The following is a 24973-nucleotide window of genomic DNA, read 5'->3' on the forward strand; positions in this document are numbered from 1 at the left end:
CTGACAAACCTTTACAGATGCACAATCGAGAGCATCCTGTCCGGCTGTATCACAGCCTGGTATGGCAACTGCACCGCCCTCAACCGCAAGGTTCTCCAGAGGGTGGTGCAGTCTGCACAACGCATCACCGGGGGCAAACTACCTTCCCTCCATGACACCTACAGCACCCGATGTCACAGGAAGGCAATCAAGGACAACAACCACCCGAGCCACTACCTCCACCACACCATACAGAAGGTGACCAGATGTCAAAGCAGGAAGGAAAAACAGCTTCTAAAAAGACTGCTAAAAAGCCATCACTAACTCAGAGAGGCTGCTGCCTACATTGAGACCCAATCACTGGACACTTTAGTAAATGGATCACTAGTCACTTTAAACAATGCCACTTTAAATAATGACACTTGAATAATGTTTACCTATCTTACATTACTCATATCACATGTATATACTGTATTTTACACCATCTACTGAACCTTGCCTATGGCGCTCGGCCATCACTCATCCATATACTTACAGTATATGTACATATTGTCAATTGCCCTTTAGATTTGTTTGTATTAGGTAGTTGTTGGGGAATTGTTAGATTACTTGTTAGATATTACTGCTCTGTCGGATCTAGAAGCACAAGCATTTCGCTACACTCATTAACATCTGCTAACCATGTGTATGTGACCAATAACATTTGATTTGATTTTGACAACTAATGGGAAGCCTTCCCAGAAGAGTGTAGGATGTTATAGCAGCAAAGGGGGGACCAACTCCATATTATTGCCCATGATTTTGGAATGAGATATTCAACCAGCTGGTGTCCACGTACTTTTGGTCAACTAGTGTATTTAACATGAGATTTCACAGGCGATGCCCTGCAAATCAGAATTAGTCGTTAGGATATCTCGAGAATCAAAGTGTTTTCATACACATATTTGACACATTTTGACGTACATTTTGATTGTTTATTTATACCATAATTATTATTCAACATGTCCTCACCTGGGATTTGAAGTCAAAACCTCTTGGTTGGCGGCAGTCCGATCTTCCTGCTACGCCACCATGTCTGAGTCTACAGTATAACTGATCTCACGTGTATTCCAACACTTTGGACAAACTAAATCTCAGCTTTGTTAAAATACACTCAAGGAAAACTATTCAATTTATCAAATAAAATAAAAATTAATTGTTCATGTTCATTGTTCATGTTCATTGTCACATGCTTCGTGAACAATAAGTGTAGACCAACAGTGAAATGCTTACTTATGGGCCCTTCCCAACAATGCAGAATACAAGTAATAATAATAATGGAAAGAAATGATAAACTCCTTTGTCTTGCCCACATTGAGGGAGAGGTTGTTGTCCTAGTACCACACTGCTAGCTGTCTGACCACCTCCCTATAGGCTGTCTCATCGTCGTTGGTGGCCAGGCCCACCACGTCATGTTGTTGGCAAACTTGATAATGGTGTTGAAGTCGTGCACTTTCAAGCAGTCATAGATGAACAGGGAGTACAGGAGGGGACCCCTGAGGAGCCCCCGTGTTGAGGGTCCGTGTGGTGGATGTCTTGTTGCCTACCCTCACCACCTGGGGGCGACCCATCAGGAAGTCCAGGATCGAGTTGCAGAGGGAGGTGTTCAGTCCCAGGGACCTTAGTTTAGTGATGAGCTATGGTGTTCAACACTGAGCTATAGTCAATGAACAACATTCTGATGTAGTTGTTTCTTTTGTCCAGGTGGGAAAAGGCTGTGTGGTGTGCAATAGAGGTTAAATGATTGGGGTGGCAGGTAGCCTAGTGGTTAGTAAACAAAAAGTTGCAAGATTGAATCTCTGAGGTGACAAGGTAAAAAATCTGTCGTTCATTGGAAATATGAATTTTTCTTAACTGACTTGCCTAGTTAAATAAAGGTACGAAAAAAATAGAGTTGACTCTTACTGTGAGGGAAGATGTGTGTGAATAGCACAATTTACAGGAAATAGATGCCCTCTAACTAAAGCTTAAGAGTTGCTTCCAAAAAATGATACGCTAATTAATGTCTGTTATGAATTTGACAGATTTTAGGGCATCTATAACTGTTAACAATGTTAGCTTAGTCAACTCTGTGACTGTTTGAGTAAATTAATGGTTTGGGGTCAAAAGATGTGTGAATGAGATTTCTTTTAGAAACAGGCTTTCAAGACATTACAGATTCAGCAATGTGGAAAGTCGCCCACAAAGACTCTGGCATGGACAGCTGTTGAGACACAAAGGATGTTAATACAGTCACTTAGAGTGGCTTTAATCTGGTTGGCAACGTTTTGAGGATGGAATCTGTGGATCTGTTTGGGCAGTATGTGAATTGGAATGGGTCCAGGGTTTCTTAGATGATGGTGTTAATGACCATCCTTTCAAAGCATTTAATGGCTACAAATGTGTGTGGTATGGGGCGGCAGTAATTTAGACAGGTGTTCTTGGGCACAGGGACTGTGGTGGTCTGCTTCAAACATGTAGGTATAACAGACTGGGTCAGGGAGAGGTTGAAAATGTCAGTGAAGAAACTTGTCAGCTGGTCAATGCATTCTCTGTGTACGCATCCTGGTAATCCATCTGGCCTTGCGTTCTTGTGAATGTTAACCTGCTTAACCTCTCTGGGATATGTGGGACGGTAGCGTCCCACCTCGCCAACAGCCAGTGAAAGTGCAGGGCGCCAAACAAAAATCAAACAAAAATCTCATAATTAAAATTCCTCAACCATACAAGTAGCCTAGTGGTTAGAGTGTTGGACTAGTAACCGGAAGGTTGCAAGTTCAAACCCCCGAGCTGACAAGGTACAAATCTGTCGTCCTGCCCCTGAACAGGCATTAACCCACTGTTCCTAGGCCGTCATTGAAAATAAGAATTTGTTCTTAATAACTGACTTGCCTAGTTAAATAAAGGTACAATTTAAATATTACACCATTTTAAAGACACAATTCTCGTTAATCCAGCCACAGTGTCTGATTTCAAAAAATGCTTTACAGCGAAAGCACCACAAACGATTATGTTAGGTCACCACCAACTCGCAGAAAAACACAGCCATTTTTTCACAAAAAGCACAAATAGAGATAAAATTCATTACTAACCTTTGATGATCTTCATCAGATAACACTCATAGGACTTCTTGTTACATAATACATGTATGATTTGTTCGATAAAGTGTTTATTTTTATCCAAAAATCTAATTTTACATTGGTGCGTTACATTCAGTAGTTCTAAAATATGCGGTAATTGTGCAGAGAGCCACATCAATTCACAGAAATACTCATAAATGTTGATGAAAATACAAGTGCTATACATGGAATTAGAGAAAACTTCTCCTTAATGCAACCGCTGTGTCAGATTTTTAAAAAACTTTACGGAAAAAGCAAACCATGCAATAATCTGAGTACAGCGTTCAGATAACAAAGCAGCCAAAAAGATATCCGCCATATTGTGTGGTCAACATTAGTCAGAAATAGCATTATAAATATTCACTTACCTTTGATGATCTTCATAAGAATGCACTCCCAGGAATCCCAGTTCCATGATAAATGTTTGATTTGTTCGATAAAGTTCATCATTTATGTCCAAATAGCTTCTTTTGTTTTTGGTAAACAAATCCAAAAGCGCGTTCAGGTCCAGCCGAAAAAGTTCAAGAAGTTATATTACTGCCCGTAGAAACTTGTCAAACTAAGTATAGAATCAATATTTAGGATGTTTTTATAATAAATGTTCAATAATGTTCCAACCGGAGAATTCCTGTCTGTAGAAAAGCAATGGAACGAGGGCTCACTCTCTCGTAACTGCACCTCAGAGCCTGTGGCACTCTGCCAGACACCTGGCTCAATCCCCTCTCATTCGCCCCCACTTCACAGTAGAAGCCTGAAACAACGTTCTAAAGAATGTTGACATCTAGTGGAAGCCTTAGGAAGTGTAATATGACCCAACTTACACTGTATATTGGAATGGCAAAGAGTAAAAAAATTACAAACCTCAGATTTCCCACTTCCTGGCTGGATTTTTCTCAGGTTTTCACCTGCCATATGAGTTATGTTATACTCACAGACATCATTCAAACAGTTTTAGAAACTTCAGAGTGTTTTCTATCCAATACTACTACTAATATGCATATATTAGCATCTGGGACAGAGTAGCAGGCAGTTTACTCTGGGCACCTTATTCATCCAAGATACTCAATACTGCCCCCCTGTCACCAAGAAGTTAAAGGTCCTACTCACATTGGCGATGGAGAGCGTGATCACACAGCTGTCTGAAACAGCTGTTGCTCTCACGCATGGTTCAGTGTTGCATGCCTCGAAATGAGCATATAAGGCATTTAGCTCGACTGGTAGGCTTGTGTCACTGGGCAGCTCTCGGGTGGGTTCCCCTTTGTAATTCGTGAGGGTTTGCAAGCCCAGCCATATCTGACGCGTCAGAGCCAGTCAGAGCCAGTCAGTGGTGTAGAGTACTTAACCTCTTGAAGCTAGGGGGCACTATTTTTTGGGGGGGGAAATAACATTCCCAAAGTAAACTGCCAATTTCTCAGGATTCTCCCAGATGCTAGAATATGCATATAATTGACAGCTTAGGATAGAAAACACTCACACAATAAAAATATTGGCTGTGAATATAACAGAACTGATATTGCAGGCGAAATCCTGAGAAAAATCCAATCAGGAAGTGACCCTTATTTTGAAACCCCTGTCTTTCTATGCATCCCTATTGTCCATTGAAAGGGATATCAACCAGATTCCTTTTTTTACGTCTTCCCTAAGGTGTCTACAGCCTTTAGACGTAGTTTCACGCCTTTATGTTGAAGAATTACCCAGGTGGTGAGTGAGGGCCTATAGGCCTGGAGGTCCATAGCTCCAGGGGTTAAGCTCTACTCTCATGGCCAGAAATAGAGGGGTGTTACCCGGGTGGTGAGTGAGGGCCTATAGGCCTGTATGTGTGTACTCATGCCCGGAGAGAGAGGGCTGTTCCCGGATAGGGAGTTAGGGCCTTTAGGCCTGTATGTGTACTCTCATCCTAGGAGAGAGAGGCCTGGTCCCGGATAGGGAGTTAGGGCCTTTAGGCATGTATGTGTCCTCTCATGCCCAGAGAGAGGACTGTTCCGGGTTGGATTTTCCTCAGGCTTTCGCCTGCAATATCAGTTCTGTTATACTCACAGACAATATTTCGACAGTTTTGGAAACTTTAGAGTGTTTTCTATCCTAATCTGACAATTATATGCATATTCTAGATTCTGGGCCTGAGAAATAGGCAGCTTCATTTGGGCACGTTTTTCATCCAAACATCAAAATACACTCAGGTTAAAGGCACAGTATGTAAACTTCTGACCCACTGGAATTGTGAGTTGTAGTGAGTGAATTATAAGTGAAATAATCTGTCTGTAAACAGTTGTTGGAAGAATTACTTGTGTCATGCACAAAGTAGATATCCTAACCGACTTTCCAAAACTAGTTTGTAACAAGACATTTGTGGAGTGGTTAAAAACAAATTTTAACTTCTTATGGGCAGGTAGCGTCCCACCTGGCCAACATCCGGTGAATTTGCAGAGCGCGAAATTCAAACTACAGAATTACAAATATTTTACTTTCATAAAATCAGAAGTGTAGTAATACATGAAAATAAAGCGAAATTCAAACTACAGAATTATACATATTTAACTTTCATAAAATCACAAGTGTAATACATGAAAATAAATACATGAAAATGAACTTCTTGTTAATCCAGCCGCTGTGTCAGATTTCCAAAAAAGGCTTTACGGTGAAAGCACACCATGCGATTTTCTGAGGACAGCACCCCGCATACAAAAGCATGAAGAACATATTTCAACCAGGCAGGTGCGCCACGAAAGTCAGAAATAGCGATATAATAAATGCCTTACCTTTGATGATCTTCTTCTGTTGGCACTCCAAAAGGTCCCAGATACATCACAAATGGTCCTTTTTTTCGATAATGTCCTTCTTTATATCCATAAAAACTCAGTTTAGCTGGAGCGCTTCAGTCAATAATCCACCCAGTTTCCCTCCATCAAAATGCATACAAAATGAATCCCAAACGTTACTAATAAACTTTTTCAAACTGGTCAAACAACGTTTATAATCAAACCTTAGGTACCCTAATACGTAAATAAACTATAACATTTAAGAAGGAGAATCGTTATTGTCTTTACCTGAGAAAAATGCCAAAGAACGCGCTCTCTTCCACGCGCTTGGAAACACTACAGCCAAAATGGGAGCCACCTAGAAAAACTACAATTTCGCCTGCCATAGTGTTTCTGGGCCTGAGTAGCAGGCAGTTTACTTTGGGCACGCTTCTCATCTGGACGTGAAAATTACTGCCCCCTACCCAAGAGAGGTTAATGACTCCAACCTAAGTGTATGTACACTTTCTACTTCAGCTGTGTACTTAAGTATCAAAAGTAAATGTAATTGCTAAAATATACTTAAGTATCAATTTCAAATTCCTTATATTAAGCAATCCAGAAAGCACAATTTGCATGGATTTTAACAGCCAGGGGCACACTCCAACTCTCAGACATAATTTATGAACAAAGCATTTGTGTTTAGTGAGTGTGCCAGATCAGAGGCAGTAGGGATGACCAGGGATGTTTTCTTGATATGTGCATGAGTTAGACCACTTTCCTACCCTGCTAAGCATTCAAAATGTAATGAGTACTTTTGGGTGTCAAGAAAAATGTATGGAGTAAAAAGTACAATATTGTCTTTAGGAATGTAAATTATGTCTGACTGTTGAAGCGTGTCCCTGGCTATCCGTAAATTTAAAAAACAAGAAAATCGTGCCGTCTGGGTTGCTTAATATAAGGAATTTGAAATGATTAATACTTTTACTTTTGATACTTAATTAAGTATATTTAAAACCAAATACTTTTTGACTTTTACTCAAGTAGTATTTTACTGGGTGACTCACTTTTACCTGAGTAATTTTCTTTTAAGGTATTTCTTTTAAAGTATGACAGTTGGGTATTTTTTCCTTCACTGGTAGTTTCATAGTTTTGATGTCTTCACTATTATTCTGCAATGTAGAAAATAGTACAAATATAGAAAAACCCTTGAATGAGTAGGAGTGTCCAAACTTTTGACTGGTACTGTATGTTATCACATTAACTTCTCATAAGATCACGTGATCATGTGAATTCATGTGGTTTTTCCGTAAGGACTGTCTCCCCCTTCTCCAAAGCGAGGCATCTGTTTCCTCCACAGGAGTTAATTCAATTAAACCATACAAAAACAGACTTTTTAGCACAAAGGGAAGTTCATGTGAAATGGAAAACCAATGTGATGGACACAGTTTCGCAGCCAGTCAAGCGTGCCCCTTTACAACTGCCTATGGGGCTATTTGCATAAGGCACCGCCATTGGACAGAATCACTATCGCTACGGTTACTATTGCACACTTGTCAGAAGTTGAGTGACAAGGCAAACCCCTTCAAACCCACCTACCCCTTCTTTCAATGTAACGAAAACGTGGTCTGAGTCCTGATAAACTTTCCTTATGTTTTAGTCTCCAATAGCCCTGTATTTTCTACTAGCATGGGCTTGTCAATGCTCCGTGTCAGTCCCAACAGGAGGAGCTGAAATATCTACTCCTTACTCACTGCACTTGCCGCGGCACAACGTCACAAAGCATAACACAGTATAATATAAATACAAAAGCTTTGTAAGATGTAATAATATATTTACATGCATAGGATATCATACATTTTGTCCATTGCCCACTCATCATTAGCCTTTGCCTTCTGTATGTATTACTGCATTAACATGGTTGTCACGGATAGCACATGTGGAGTGTATTGACTTAATGTATGACCACATGTGAACCTGCCAAGTAACTCTCATTGGTTTCTTGGAAAGCTTCCAGGAAATGACGCAATCCACGGTGCGCCCTCATTAAAGGGGTGTGGTGTGAACTCGTTGAGGTGACAGGGTACCCCAGAGACTAGCAGCCCTAAGGGGGTGTGGTGCTGTGTTTACAGCAGTATCCAGTTCTCTCTCACACATGCAGTTAGTTCCCCCTGTCCACTCTGTTGTTCTGTACAGGCGCTTCCTGCTGGGGACACAGTGTTTCCTGTGCAGAGCCTGTTGATGGAAACTGTTTTTTTTTCTCCATCCATGATGGTGTTGGAGAACACACCCTATCCAATCCGCTTGCAGCTCTACTGCTTCCCCAGCTGACCTGGCCGCTGCTAGGGAACAGATTGTTCTGGGTGTCTTTGTTTATACCGGACACACACACACACACACACACACACACACACACACACACACACACACACACACACATTTTGGGTCACTTTCACACAAAAACTTGAACACCATATCAACACCTCCCCTGCTACTTTCTTTACATGATATAATCTCTCCTTGTCTGAAAATCACCCATTTCTATGTAGTTGTTTTGATAGAATAGAGGCGTATTAAAACATGGGCGTCCGTGACGTTACAGTAAAGGCGATGATGATAAGAGATGTCAACACATCTAGTGTGTGTGAAAGAGAATGCAGGATCGTGTCCCTCCTGGTGCCTTGTAGATTCGGGGGATAGAAATCCAACATATCCGCTTGAGGATATCACTAGGAGAGGCATTTGCCAAGCAATCTCTGGGAAAATGAAAGCACAACTCCATTGTGGAAGTGCCATAAATCTATTTCAGCTTCAAAGGAGGACAAGCCGACCTGAATGTTAGCACTGTGTCGTGCCGCTAACTCATCTCACACTCAATGGTGGATATAGGAGAGTGTTGTTATTACTTACCTCCTATATCCACTCCCTCAAACTCCGTCAGAAGACACTGTTGTCAATGTAGCAAACTAAGGAACCAGTCAAAGTTCCAACAAATGTGTCAGGTTGAAACGTTTTCAATTTAGCGCCTGCTATAACACAAAGGGTGACACTAGCCTGCCTGGCCCCTCATTGGCTCCTGGCTGTGCACCTGACCTCTTCACCCCACCCCATCCCTGGTTCTGCTGACCATCACACTCTATATTCTCCCAATCTATATGTTTCACTCTTTGAGTACTCCAAAATAAATGTCTTTGACTTTATGGTGTAAATCCTTTACAGGTTTAAATGTATCCATTTTTGTTTCAACATAGCGACGGGAAAAAAATGCATATTTCTTTCATATCTATAACGTAGTATGTGAAAAGGTTTAAAAGGTCAGTTAAAATCAACTCATGGGTTTCTGTTTTGGTCTCTCAACTACAGCTGTCACATTTAGAGACCCTTCTCTTAGCTCCCCTATCCATAGCATTTCTGGGTCATTCCTCTCTCACACTCTCAGCTTTAGACCTTGCCTCTAAATCCTGCGAAGAGTACCACGCCCGTATTGCCACTAAATCACACACAAAAGGTTATGTGTCTATGCCTAATGGATTGAAGGTAAATCTATTCTTTACCATAATGAACTGACCGTAAATGAGCTGTGGTCCTTTTAACAAACAGTGTGGTGAGATATGGAGAGCTCAGTCTTGGCAGGCTGGAAAGGTTTCCATGTTCTGTCAATAATCAACAAGGACGTGAAGCGTCCTGGGGAGCAGGCTACCGCCTCCCCGCCAGCCACAGGTTAAACAGTGACCTTGGCCCAAAACATAAAGGAAAGAACAACAGCTCCTACTGGACTCACTCTGCAGGTCGCTCCATGGTGTGATCCCTGAGAGTGAGACAATATTTCCACTGCCCTGTGCGTGTTGTGTGTGTATGTGCAAGCATGCCTGTGTGTGTGTGTGTGTGTGTGTGTGTGTGTGTGTGTGTGTGTGTGTGTGTGTGTGTGTGTGTGTGTGTGTGTGTGTGTGTGTGTTAGTATGAGTGTATGTGTGCGTGTGCACGGTCTGTCTGTCTGTGTGTGAGTGAGTGAGAGTGAGTGTGTGTCTATCTGTCTGTGTGTGTGTGTGTGTATGTGTGTTTTTCTTTCCCAGTCTAACAATGCAGCTCAGGAAATATGTCAGGATAAAGGCTAGACTGCCAGGCTCTGTCTCTCAGTTCAGTTTGTGTTACTAGAGGGACTATGGCACAGTCCCTGTGAGCTCCAGGCAAGCCTAATTAAATATTCTGGACCTTACCTGGTTCTGGACCTAAGAGAGGAGTGGTTGTCCTATAAGTTTCCCATTGAAAGCTCTGCAATGTCCTTCTGGCTGGTGAGTGCTCTGTTAACCACTTTGGACCTAGAGGAGGGTCAGGGGTTGATTCCCTCTTGAGAGTTCTGCGTTCAGTCAGTAAACAACTAGAGAGAAACTGAAGCACGGTTTTGAGTAATATTTAATCCAATGTTTTAGACAAGGACTTTCCATTTGCAGATCAGCAACAGGGGATTTTAGTGATTGGATATTGAAGTAACAGCTCTTTGAAAGTTCTTTGAAGTAAACTAAATGAGGTCTCAGGATGTTAAAATGAGGACATTTGTCGTTTTGGTCAAGATTGTGTCACTGGACAGCTTATCTCATTTAGTGTCATCATATCTTTCCATATTAGTTCGATAATGAGTTAAAAACTTCTATGCTTTGCAGACACACAGTACATGTAACAAAAGGCTTACCAGGTTGTTAACATGTTTGCAGACTTATTTGCAACACTTTTATGTATCTCACGACTTGCCTATGACTTGCCTATGACCTCCCATTAATTAACAGTTAAAAGTATATTTGTCAAAGAAAGCGGGTGAGGAATCTCTCATTTGATTTAGAACTAAGGTTTGGTTGTGCAGTTTTAAAGCCATGGAGATAGAAGATACTGTATATGGTTCTGTCTCTTTCCTTGAATAAGTTTGAGATGTCTGAGTCACCGCTGCCCATCTCAACCTTCTTCAAGCTCTGGAGTAAGGACCCTGTCATGGTTGAGTTGACATACAAAGACAGATTTTCGTGCACTCAGAGAAACAATAGGACTGGTTCCAAAATGTGATAGGATTTTATTTTTGGATTTTGATATGATTTTTTATTGGAATCCTGTATGATTTTTTTGTCTTGGGTAAACATTATTATTTTGTATTTATTTTTAAAGGAGACCAGAGTTATTATAATAATTTTTTGGACAGGACAGATAGGGAGAGTACAGACAGGAAGACAGCTATAGAGAGGGGTACAGAAAGTGGTTAAGGGCACAGACAATCGGCTGAGGGGGCTTAAGTTGTCCGGAGTCGGGTGCTTAGACCGCTAAACCAGAATAGAATCCTATAGGAGTCCAATAGAACTGGTTCCAAAATCTGGTAGGATTTTTCTATTGGAGTCCTGTATTGGAATCGTGTATGATCCTATAAGATAAAACCATATAGGATAGAATCCCATTAGAGTTCAATAGGTCACGGAAACATGGTTCTCTCGGGATATGTCGTCTGAGTCGGTACAGCCACTGGGTTTCTTCATGTGTCGCACCGACAGAAATAAACATCTCTCTGGGAAGAAAAAGGGCGGGGGTTTATGCTTCATGATTAACGACTCATGGTGTAACCATAACAACATACAGGAACTCAAGTCCTTCTGTTCACCAGACCTAGAATTCCTTACAATCAAATGCCAACCTTATTATCTCCCAAGAGAACTCACTCTAGTTATCGTCACAGCTGTGTATATACCCCCTCAAGCAGATGCAATGACGGCACTCAAGGAACTTCACTGGACTCTATGTAAACTGGAAACCATATATCCTGAGGCTGCATTTATTGCAGCTGGGGATTTTAACAAAGCAAATTTGTGAACAAGGCTACCTAAATTCTATCAGCATATTGATTGCAGCACCCGCACGGGCAATACACTGGACAATTGCTACTCTAACTTCCGCGATGCATTCAAGCCCCCCCCCCCCCCTCCCTTCGGCAAATCCGACCACAACTCCATCTTGCTTCTACCGTCCTATAGGCAGAAACTCAAACAGGATGTACCCGTGACTAGAACCATTCAACGCTGGTCTGACCAATCGGAATACACGCTTCAAGATTGTTTTAATCACACAGACTGGGAAATGTTCTGGGTAGCCTCAGAGAATAATATTGATCTATACGCTGACTCTGTGGGTGAGTTTATAAGGAAGTGCATTGCAGTTATACCGACTGTCACTACCAAACCTACGCTAACCAAAAACCATGGATGGATGGCAGCATTCGCGCATAACTGAAAGCACGAACCACCGCATTTAATCATGGAAATATGGGAATATGGCCGAATATAAACTGTGTAGCTGGCTGGTGTGTTTACGGACATATTCAATTGCTCCATATCCCAGTCTGCTGTTCCCACATGCTTCCAAATGGCCACCATTGTTCCTGTACCAAAGAAGGCAAAGATAATTGAACAAAATTACTATCACTCACTTCTGTCATCATGAAGTTATTTGAGAGACTAGTCAAGGATCATATCACCTCCACCTTACCTGCCACCCTAGACCCACTTCAGTTTGCATACTGCCCCAACAGGTCCACAGACGATGCAATCGCCATCACACTGCACACTGCCCTATCCCATCTGGACAAGAGGAATACCAATGTAAGAATGCAATTCATCGACTACAGCTCAGCATTCAACACCATAGTACCCTCCAGGCTCATCATTAAGCTGGAGTTCCTGGGTCTCAATCCCGCCCTGTGCAATTGGGTCCTGGAGTTTCTGACGGGCTGCCCCCAGGTGGTGAAGGTCGGAAACAACATATATATTTTGCTGACCCTCAACACTGGGGCCCCACAAGGGTGCGTGCCCAGCCCTCTCCTGTACTCCCTGATCATCCATAATTGCGTGGCCACGCACGCCTCCCAACTCAATCATCAAATTTGCGGACGACACAACAGTGGTAGGCTTGATTACCAACAACGACGAGACGGCCTACAGGGAGGAGGTGAGGGCCCTCGGAGTGTGGTGTCAGGAAAATAACCTCACACTCAACGTCAACAAAACTAAGGAGATGATTGTGGACTTCAGGAAACAGCAGAGGGAACACCCCCCTATCCACATCGATGGAACAGTAGTGGAGAGGGTAGCAAGTTTTAAGTTCCTCGGCATACACATCACAGACAAACTGAATTGGTCCACTCACACAGACAGCATCGTGAAGAAGGCGCAGCAGCGCCTCTTCAACCTCAGGAGGCTGAAGAAATTCGGCTTGTCACCAAAATCACTCACAAACTTCTACAGATGCACAATCGAGAGCATCCTGGCGGGCTGTATCACCGCCTGGTACGGCAACTGCTCCGCCCTCAACCGTAAGGCTCTCCAGAGGGTAGTGAGGTCTGCACAACGCATCACCGGGGGCAAACTACCTGCCCTCCAGGACACCTACACCACCCGATGTTACAGGAAGGCCATAAAGATCATCAAGGACATCAACCACCCGAGCCACTGCCTGTTCACCCCGCTATCATCCAGAAGGCGAGGTCAGTACAGGTGCATCAAAGCTGGGACCGAGAGACTGAAAAACAGCTTCTATCTCAAGGCCATCAGACTGTTAAACAGCCACCACTAACATTGAGTGGCTGCTGCCAACACACTGACACTGGCACTGACTCAACTCCAGCCACTTTAATAATGGGAATTGATGGGAAATGATGTAAATACATCACTAGCCACTTTAAACAATGCTACCTTATATAATGTTACTTACCCTACATTATTCATCTCATATGCATACGTATATACTGTACTCTACATCATCGACTGCATCCTTATGTAATACATGTATCACTAGCAACTTTAACTATGCCACTTTGTTTACATACTCATCTCATATGTATATACTGTACTCGATACCATCTACTGTATCTTGCCTATGCTGCTCTGTACCATCACTCATTCATATATCCTTATGTACATATTCTTTATCCCCTTACACTGTGTATAAGACAGTAGTTTTGGAATTGTTAGTTAGATTACTTGTTGGTTATTACTGCATTGTCGGAACTAGAAGCACAAGCATTTCGCTACACTCGCATTAACATCTGCTAACCATGTGTATGTGACAAATACAATTTGATTTGATTTGAATAGGATAGAGGTGATACAAAATCCTATAGGATTCATAGTAGGGAAAAAAAAGTAGTCCAATAGGATTCCCGATAGGATTCTGATAGAGGTGACATAACATCCTATAGGATTGTGAGAATATTCTGTTGGAAAACATTTTGGACTAGGGTGGAGCAGGATTGTGAATTCAGCATAGAGTATATTGTAGGTGCATGGTCCGATAGTTAAATGTTTTTGCTTTAGCCATCCATGCTCATGGGTCTGTTTTAGATGTATTCAGCCCTTGCATTTCTTTCATTCCAGGTCACAGTGCTTGACTCACATAGAAGTCCATTTCCAGTTAGGGCTCATGGTACAGAGACCCTCAACTGGAGCATATCTCTATCAACAGGCTGGGTAGGATGTCTTAGCTCAGGGGTGCGTAACTGCAAAGGGTACAGTCACAATTGCCACCTCTTGTGACCACTGTCAGAGTCAGCTAACATTAGGGCTGACCAGCAAGACAAAACAATAGCCCCGCCTTTACCCTGTGGTTCGTGTGGTATGCTGGCTCATGACACGTAATGTGACCTCAAATCAGAAACAGCAACAAGGTCATGTGACCTCACTTCCTGTCTGATGTTTCTTGATAGGAGAACACACAGATATGATTCAAAAATATATATTTCTTTGTGGATGGTTTGCAAACACAATTTCATTGGTTGGTCAATACTGAATGGTGATGGATATTTTCTTACATAGGGGGAAATTCTGAACATGATCACAAAAACAATTTTTGTCACCCACATTTCTGACTGGGTGACTGATGTACAATGCAGTTGATATTTTATTGGAGATATGTGTTGAAGGTACTGTAGCCTACATGGTGTGTTGACCTCAAATAGTCTAACTCTCTGTCTCTCCCTCCCTTCACTCTGTCTCTCCCTCCCTCTCTCTCTCTCCTCTTCCCCTGTCACTCTGCGAGGCAGCTGAATGGCTAATTACTTTATGGACCCAGGGAAAGTAATAACTGCTGGGTTCAGAAGGGGTCTTTCTCTGGCCCCCTTGGAAGTGACCCTGGAGAAGTCCTCCCTAAATCCTTCAGCTCTGTTTGTACATAAGAGGAAGTCCTCATTCGATTCCCCCCTCCATCAGTGTCACAATGGTATGTCCCATTTAGGATTGTAATTTTGTAATTGGATTATATCTGGTTCACAAAGAGCTCCCTTGGTCGCTGTGCCTTTGGGGACTTATTCAATGCAGATAGGATCTGTTTTGTTTTGTGCGAAGCTTTTACAGAACCATGCATGACACAGTGATGTTTAGTAGTCATAGAGTTTTTCATTTGCTTTGATATGAGCAAGTTGTCAGTCAACTTGCATGAGAAATGTAGCATGAGTGATATCACCACTCGCTGCAGTCATTGTGTCTTGGTGACAACATAGTAAGATTGACTGACATACAGTACCTAGCCTCTACATTGAAACAGTGGTGTAGGGGATCCCTCTCTTGATTCCCCCAGTCAGCCAGCACTATAGTCCAAACACAGACATGCTTTCCCTTCGGAGCACCTCCCACGCTTCTCTCAACAACAATGGCTGGGCTTCAATGGAGATTGGTGCGGAGTGGGCAGCCGTGATGCGTCCCTCAGGGCCTTTCATCATGCTGCTGCCGCTCACGCCCATCTAAGTGCCTGGTGGTCAGCTTTCATGAGAGACTTGATGATTAGCTTTGGCCATTTTGGTTGACACTTGCTGCTCAGGTGACTCAGGCTGGAATGCATCTAAGTAAGTTGAAATGTTCAGGATAATTTTTTTATGGGCCTACGGTAGAAGTTAATAAAAATCTATTGCCTAGAACCCCTCAGACTTTTGACATTATTGGCCAATACATGATGGAGCACCTAGGGAATATACTTTTAAAATTTCTTAAGAATTTTTCCTTCCTTCGAAGCCTTAACATGAACACCATTTCAGCCCCAAAGATGGGTATCTTTCTATGATGAAAACTGACAAAATGTCTCGACTCGTTGAAACCTCATACAGGAGATCCTGGACCTTGTTTTCATTTCCCGCTCCTTTTTTCTCCTTTCTTGTCGTTCCCTTTCTTTCCCATTTTCAACTCTACTGTACAAGTCCTTCATTTTGGGAACAAAGCACAGCCAATTAGGACGTAATTAAGTCCACCACAGAGCCTAGGCTGGACCACTTCTGGGGCCGCGCCTTTGCAGTCCCATCCACTCCTCAGTCTCCCCTCTCTGCTGCTGGTCTCTCATGCCCTGCTTATCGAGTGTAAATGAAAGGGTGGGACAGCAGCCATTTTGGAATCTGCATGTCCTTTATCTTTCCTCGACAGGAGACACTAAACATTTCACGTGATAAGGCTGTGGTATCGCAGTATTGTGTTCCGTAGTGAGACATGAAACCTATCCCTGCCTGAGGTGTAGCCTAGTCAGAGAATCAGGCGGTGATGTCACAGATTCCCAGGAGGCCCTTGTGGCTCATTGTTCCACTCCCTAGGGGTTAGTGGAGTAAATTGTAGGGATTAGTGGGATTTTGTTTGAGAGGGTACTTCATTGTACCCCTGCCACCTCTCTTAGTATTCTACCCTGCAGACCCACCCCCATTCTACCCTGCAGACCCACCCCCCAATCCGCCCCACATGATATGTTTGCTGGCCCTATGTCCCCCCCTCATTCACCCCTCACTCTCTCCAACTGAACAAAAGTAGAGTGTTTTGTTTGGGATCCCGGTATTGGATGGGGAAAAGGTTGGAATTAGTCTTGCTGCTTGTACAGAGGCATCTATATGCGTATTTAAGATAGAAAGAGGTTGTTATTGGAGCCCTCAGAAATGACGAAATGAAAATTGTTATTTAATTCCGACCGTCTTTCTGTCACACGTACACATTTTGCAGAGCCGTCAATCCTCAAAATGGGCTTCAGGATGAATAAAGGGAGGGAAAGGGTTAATTGCATACATTCATCACAGACACTTTGAGGACTGGGGCACCGGGAGTTAATTCCAAACCTAAAGTAATTGGGACATTAAATAAAATATTCACCCTGTCGAATGTAATTAATTTGGATTTAAACTGAGCTTTACCATTGCAGGGCTTGGTTTGAAATGCTTCCATTTAGACAGTGATATATGAGTAGCATATGGGACTCTTTAACTAGCCTGAGTATGCACAACACACCACATGATGTCATTGGAGCACAGACTTACCTCACAACTCTTGTATTGGCAGGTGAATATATGGGGGAAATTATATCTCAGCGGGACGCTTTATCAAACTCTTATGGGAAACCTTAGGTTAGGTTCTGCAATTGGACGAGGGAATTCCTTGTCTGGGCACTGCTGGTTCAAGTGGTAACTTGTCTCTAGTGGCTAAATTAAATAGTTGTGGTTTGCTCTGTGGTAGTGGCATCTCCTTTCACGGCACAGATCAAATCAAATCCAATTTTATTGGTCACACACATATTTAGCAGGTGTTATTGGGTGTAGCGAAATGCTTGTGTTTCTACTTCCAGCAGTGCAGTAATATCTAACAATTCACAACAATACACGGAATTAAGAAATATATAAATATTAGGATGAGCAATGTCGGAGTCCGGAGTATAAATATATATAAAATGTGATGGGATTTATAGACATTATAGACAGTATGTGGATAGAATATTGAGTATATCTCTAGAATATGTAGGATAGAATAGTATATATATACAGCAATAGTTTAATAGGATGGCATTGACTAAAATACAGTACATACAGTACATAAGAAATGAGTAAAACAGTATGTCAACATTATTAAAGTGACCAGTGATTCCATGTCTATGTACATAGGGTAGCCGGCTAGTGACAATGACTATCACAACCGGCCGTGATCGAAGGTCCCATTGGGCGGCACACTATTGGCCCAGCATTGTCCGGGTTAGGGTTTGGCCGGGGTAGCCCGCCATTGTAAATAAGAATTTGTTCTTTATTGATCACCCTAGATAAATAAAGGTTAAGTTCAGGGCAGGGCACTGGTTGGAGTCCGGCTAGTGATGGCTATTTAACAATCGGATGGCCTTGAGGTAGAAGCTGTTTTTCAGTCTCTCAGTCCCAGCTTTGATGCACCTGTACTGACCTCACCTTCTGGATGATAGCGGGGTGAACAGGTAGTGGATCGGGTGGTTGATGTCCTTGATGATCTTTTTGGCCTTACTGTGACATCGGATGCTGTAGGTGTCCTGGAGGGCAGGCAGTTTTAGATGATTGCGATGACAAGACAGTTAGCATTCATATATGTTTCACCCACCAAACCAGCAGCTGTGACCACACCTCTCCCACCTTCTTCCAAAACACCATCATCCACTTCCCTTTACATTCTCACTGGAACAATGGTCCTCTAATTCCCCCAGCCTCTTGGCTGGTTTCCCAGAACAGGCTTGGCTTTACCTTAGCTAAAGTGAAACTGTGTGTCCAGAACCCATTGTTTTCCCCTCTGGGGAGACAGGAAGTGTGCAGCATTCAGCACAGTGTCCTGTTCCCTTCTCCGATGCCTCTCTCTGTCTCCTTGCCAGCATTGTGCGATCGCTCCTACTGTATCCCCGGTCCTTATTGCATTACATTCCCTGCACAGCATACCTGATGTAGATCACATTTTTTGTTATAAAGTAGTCTTCAGTTGTACATATTGGGATATCTACACTGTAGCTTCATGCTAGTTTTCTATCATGTGAGGAGAGTGCTTCACATCTCTCCTTAAATGGTGGATAATATTCAGATTCAGAAAACTTGAATGTCCCCAGAGAGGCAATTCATTTTGCAGCAGTCATAAAACATATCACATTAAAAGCACCGCCATATATATATATATATATATATGAAAATCAAGGAGCGGAGATCCACCTTAACACAGGGGTTATCCAACAAAGTGCTCCCTGCTAAACCTGAAGGCTCTCTTCACTAAAGTCCTCCCTGTAAAGAAAACAGTACAATATCCTGTGTGTGGTTGAATGACAGATGTGCAGAGCTGGAACAAAAAGGCTTGGCCATTGATTGATATATCTGGGATTTTCTTTCTCTCCAACTAAGAGTTTGTGTCCTTCAGTGGAACAGATACAGTACTAGTGTCATAAACTGTACATGTAGGTCAGCAGGTTTGATGCAAGTGTGGCCAAATGTATTTTAAAAAATGCACTTGAAAGTTATTCTATTCTGTTTGTAGGTGGGTGTGTTTGTGCACGTGTGCTTCAAGCCCTTTCTAAGTTACTTTCCCAAAAGTAGAAGCTGTTTTGTTTTGCCCCAGTATTTAGTCAGTTACAGACCAGTAAATTACCATTTCTTTGGGACTCTTTATACAATTGAGTGAGTGAACTTTGGATCAATATCTGTCTGCATGTAACGCCCTGACCTTAGAGATCCTTTTAATTCTCTATTTGGTTAGATCAGGGTGTGACTAGGGTAGCTTTTTCCCACCTGTTGTTTGTGGGATCTTGTTTTTGTGTAGCTGCCTGCGAGCAGCCCAGAACGTCACATTTCATTTTCTTCTATATTGTTTTTTGTGAGTTGCTTATTTATTAAACATGTGGAAATCTAAGTAAGTTGCACCTTGGTCCATTCATTAAGACGAGCGTGACCAAAGATTCCACCACAACTGGACCAAGCAGCGTGCCCGGGAGGAGATGGCATCCTGGTCTTTGGAGGAGGTCGAGGAGAGAATATCCTGGACTTGGGAGGAAGTCTTGGCAAGACACGAAAGCCTGCCGGGGAAGCAGGTCGGAAGCAGCGAAGGAGCAACAACGACGACACCGGGGTTCGCGACCATGACGGAGGCCCGAGAGGCAGCCGCAAAGTTTTTTTGGAGGGTGGCACACGGGGTGGTTGGCAGAGCCAGGGTTGGAACCAGAGCCAACTCCTCGTACTCACCGTGGGGAGCGTGTGACCGGTCAGGCACCATGTTTTGCGGTGATACGCACTCTGTCTCCAGTGCGCATCCACAGCCCGGTGCGTTCTGTGTCAGCTGCCCGCACTTGCCGTGTGAAAGTGGAAACGGTTGCTGCCCAGGACGGGTGGTGCCGGCTCAACACGTCTGGTCTCCAGTGCGTGCGCCTCCTCGGTCCAGGATATCCTGCGCTGGCTCTACGCGCCGTATCTCCGGTGCGCCTTCATAGCTCAGTGCATCCTGTGCCATCTCCCCGCACTTGCTGTGCGAAGGTGGTCCTTTGTCCAGGACGCATTGTGCCAGCTCTACGCTCTAGACCTCCACTGTGCCTCCACGGTCCAGTATATCCTGTGCCAACTCCATGCACCCGCCCTCCAGTGCGTGTTTACAGCCTGGTACGTCCTGTGCCAGCTCCACGCACGAAGCCTCCAGTGATGATCCATGGCCCGAAGCCTCTAGTGAGGATCCATGGCCCGAAGCCTCCAGTGATGATCCATGGCCCGAAGCCTCCAGTGATGATCCATGGCCCGAAGCCTCCAGTGATGATCCATGGCCCGAAGCCTCCAGTGATGATCCATGGCTCGGAGCCTCCAGTGATTATCCATGACCCGGAGTCTCTAGAGACGATCCAAGGTCTGGAGCCTCCAGCGACAATTCCCAGTCCGGAGCCTCCAGCGGAGGTTCCCAGTCCGGAGCCTCCGGCGACGATCTACGGTCTGGAGTCACCGGCGACGATCCACGGTTCGATTCCTTCGGCGATGACTCACGGTCCGGAACTTCCGGGAATGACCCCCGCACCAGGCGTCACCGAATTTGGCAGAGCGGAGTCTGCGTCCCGCACCGGAGCCACCACCGAGGGTAGATGCCCACCCGCACCCTCCCCTATAGGTTCAGGTTTGCGGCCGGAGTCCGCACCTCTGGGGAGGGGGGGGGGGGTACTGTCACGCCCTGACCTTAGAGATCCTTTTCATTCTCTGTTTGGTTAGGTCAGGGTGTGACTAGGGTGGGCAATCTATGTTTTCTATTTCTTTGTTGTCCTTGTATGGTTCACAATCAGAGGCAGCTATCTATTGTTGTCTCTGATTGGGGATCGTATTTAGGCAGCCTTTTCCCACCTGTTGTTTGTGGGATCTTGTTTTTGTGTAGCTGCCTGTGAGCAGCCCAGAACGTCACGTTTCGTTTTCTTCTATATTCTTTTTGGTGAGTTGCATATTTATTAAACAAGTGGAACTCTAAGTACGCTGCGCCTTGGTCCATTCATTCAGACGAACGTAACACTGCAGCCATTGTATTGGTGCAGTCACCCTTCATAATGCTGCATATCACTCCAGCTGGCTGGCAAGGACTTCTAGGACATCTCATTACATCATTTGATAAAAATATTCTGTGTAGCTTAATTGTTTATATATATTTGATCAATTCTTTCCCTACATAAACTGTCTCCACACACTGTATGTGGTGTATCTACATACAATCAGAGGCAACGCCAGTGACCAAGCCTTAGTATGCCCGCCATCCTCCTTTACTCCCAATTACTGAACTCCCCTCCTCCTCCCCTTTTCTTATCACAGTGAGTGTCTATCGTTCCGTTCGGCTGTTCACTCTCCCTCTCCCCCGCCCATTCCCCTGTTCTCTCCTCCTTCTTCCATGAATGGAGAGAGCAGCATCCAGACAGAGAGAGAATGAGGGCGAGAGAGAGTGTTCCTAAGCAGGGATGCTGTATGGTTGCTAGGCTTGGAAAGCTGAAGTTGGATGGGACCATGTCATGTGTGGTTCTGGCCTCCTCACTCGTAAAGATGGCCTCCATTCCAATTTAGGAGAACATCTAGGGGGCTGAAGCCCAGGAAGGTGATACCTTTTTCGGGGAACGGATGTAAGACCTACTCCCATCTCCTCCACAGCTAGCTGAGAGCTGGATGTTCCTGTGAGCGTTGTGTCACAGGAAATCTGAAATTATATCGAGCGAGAGAGCGAGAGATAGCAAAGAAGTGTGGTAGAGGACAGAGGAGGTGAGAACGATGGCTGGACTAGGCTGGTGTCTGGCCACGGTCCTCAGTTGGGGGAAGTTCTTCTTCTCCTGCCTCTTTCCCTTTAGGAGGATAAGGAAAGACAAGGTAAGCTTACATCGCTTGGTTAGGCTACATAATGAAAGGATGTGATGTCATTTTGCAACTCAGCTCAGCTATTTCGTGTTCAAGTGACATTATCACTGTAACGTTGCTGTCATGAAATACAGACATTGTGAACACAAGTCAGGGTTGTGAATATTGTATTACACTAGCATGGTAGCAGTTACAATGTTATCCAAGCTACAATGCTATTGGATTTGGTATGTTTTCTGGCAGGAATATAGCAGGTGAAATTTCAAGTGGAAAAAGTGTATGAAATCCAATCGATCAAACAATCCAGGACTTTTTCATCTGAATGGGCTGAAATAGGAATATGTAGTAGGCTTTATGATGTTTACTATTTGAAAGTGTGTCACCTATTGTGCCACACAGTTCCCTTCTCTTTATCGTGCCTTCCCAGTTTTTCTGTCTGTCTGTCTGTCTGGCAGCTCTGGAAACAATGGTTGTGTGTATGCCAGTAGCAGCAGAGCTGCCCAGGAAATGTGCACCGATGGTAGAATGGATGATGAGGGAGGGACAGAGGAGATAAGGAAATCAGAATCACTCACATGGGCACGCGCACACACACAAACGCACACACACAAACAGGACCATGGGCCCAGGATATTGCCTGGAATCAGTTTCACCAGGGAACCTTGCCAGATAGTCTGTGCTTTGCTGAACAGAGTCATTATCCCTGTGCATGTAGCCACCACTCAATGTCCACAAGCACACACACACACACACACACACACACACACACACACACAGTAACCCCCCCCCACACACACACACTTAATTAAGGCAGGAAGCTTTTCTGTCCCTGGCAGGCTGTCGGGACATGGAGAGGGATTGTGAGGCGGACCAGGGTTCTTAGCGAGCACTTCTCTCTTGCCCGGACATCAATCTTCCTCCATTGGCATTTTGATAGCGCAGCATGCTGTTCCCCCTCTGTGGTTATCATTGTGGAAGACTAAGCACTTTTCCTCTCATTTAACTAATGTCCCCACGGCCCATAAATTCCGAGCGAGTCACACACTCTGCACGGCCAAAGAATAAAACTGATATCTATGCTCCATTTGATGAATGGGCCCTTTTTGGTCTTTCCTACTCCTGAGTGAAAATATTGAGCAGATGTTTGATTCACTTTTCAGTTGGTGCATAGTTACTTCAGATGTATCCGTCTCAGTTTGAACAGAAGGAATTATTGGAGATAGATTAACTTAGATGGTTATTGCTGTCTTGGACATGATATTTCTGGATGAATAGTCTTACAGAACAGAAAGATTGACCTTAGCATTTTTAGTATGTGTATGTCAGTGGAGGCTCCTCAGAGAAGGATGGGGAGGACCATCCTCCTCAGAGAATTCCATTTTTTTTATGAAACATTAAATTAGTTTGCCTTTTTAGATAAAACTATACTAAATATTTTCACGTCACCAAATAATTGATTAAAACAAACTGTTTTGCAGTGAAGGTCTACAGTAGCCTCAACAGCACTCTCTGGGATAGCACCATGGTGTAGCCAGAGGACAGCTAGTTTCCGTCTTCCTCTGGGTACACTGACTTCAATACAAAACCTAGGAGGCTCAAGGTTCTCACCCCATTCCATAGACTTACACATGAATTATGACAACTTCCGGAGGATGTCCTCCAACCTATCAGAGCTCTTGCAGCATGAACTGACATGTTGTCCAGCCAATCAAAGGATCAGAGAATTAATCTAGTACTTAAATCATTAAGCTACAGCTAGCTAGCACTGCAGGGCATAACATGTGGTGTGTAGTTGATTCAGAGAGAAAGACAATAGTTGAACAGTTCTGAACAAATTAACTTCTTCAAAAATGAAGGTGAAGAAAGAGTTTAGCCTACTCAAAAACCCGGCTCAAACAGAGACAGGTGTTATGTTAGTTATCTGGCTATGGCTATCCAACACTGGAACTCTTCCAAGTGAAGGTAAGCTTTTGGTTTTATTAAATTATTGCCAACGGGGCTCTCCAGTGTAACTACTAAACTGCTTGCTGTACACTCTACTGCATGACTATAGCGTGTTTACTAATGCATTAGTTCCAGAAGCTATGTTGACTATATCGTTACTTAACACTAGAACCACCATAGGCCAACGGCCACTAACGTTTGATTATGTAAATAAAAAAGATTGGGCTCTAAAACATTGGCGCCAATGTGTCTCTCCCTCTCCTCACTGAATGAATGACAAATGGATGAGTGGGCGATTATTATACATGTTACTTGTTGTTACATGTTACTTCACAATTTAAATTAGGCCTAACTGAATGATAAGGACGGTTAAGGTGGCAGGTAGCCTAGCGGTTAAGAGCGTTGAGCCAGTAACTAAAAGGTTGCTGGTTCAATTAGGTGAAAAATCTGTCGATGTGCCCTTGAACAAGGCACTTAACCCAAGTCGCTCTGGATAAGAGGCTGTGAAGAGGTTGATTTAATTTAGAAAGTCAATAGTGTAATAATGAGTTTGTGTTATGCAGATTTATCAGCTTTGGAGCTCATGTTTATAACACATAATTTGACCGCGCGCCTTGCGGGTTGATATAATTTGTATTTTACGTTTTACTTTGTAAAAATAATCTGTTACAGGACTGTTTTATTTACTGTTACTCTATTATGAATCAAATTTATTGTAAGGGAAATGCTATCTATTGCAGTAGGTAGAGTAATGCACAACTTATCCTTGACTCTATCCAAGTTGACGAACAATGGGAAGCAAACGATGCCAGCCCACTGAGTGAATGATACATGGATGAATGGGCGATAACTGTGTACGTTACTTCAAAATAAGTGAATGTTAAGGAGGGTAGAGAGGTTGATTTAATTTAATTTACAACAACAGTGTAATGATGAGTTTGTGTTATGCCTATTTATCAACGTTGGTGCTCATGTTAATAATTCATATCAAATCAAATCAAATTTATTTATATAGCCCTTTGTACATCAGCTGATATCTCAAAGTGCTGTACAGAAACCCAGCC

General features: G+C 43.5%; 1 protein-coding gene across 4 annotated transcripts in view; it reads left to right on the forward strand.

Moving 5' to 3' along the window:
• tns1b (tensin 1b) overlaps nt 1-24973 on the forward strand; it is a 298140-nt gene that overhangs the window by 46353 nt on the left and 226814 nt on the right. Inside the window, exon 1 of one of the 4 annotated variants that reach the window (XM_029634666.2) lies at nt 10002-10146. The exons of the other annotated variants lie outside the window; for them this stretch is intronic. Coding sequence (XP_029490526.1) covers nt 10132-10146 — 15 coding nt within the window. The 5' untranslated portion in view covers nt 10002-10131. Of the gene's footprint in view, nt 1-10001; nt 10147-24973 lie in introns of those variants that run through there. 4 annotated transcript variants of the gene reach the window in all.

This window comes from Oncorhynchus nerka, linkage group LG1, assembly GCF_034236695.1.
Source record: "Oncorhynchus nerka isolate Pitt River linkage group LG1, Oner_Uvic_2.0, whole genome shotgun sequence".
Taxonomy (NCBI): domain Eukaryota; kingdom Metazoa; phylum Chordata; class Actinopteri; order Salmoniformes; family Salmonidae; genus Oncorhynchus; species Oncorhynchus nerka.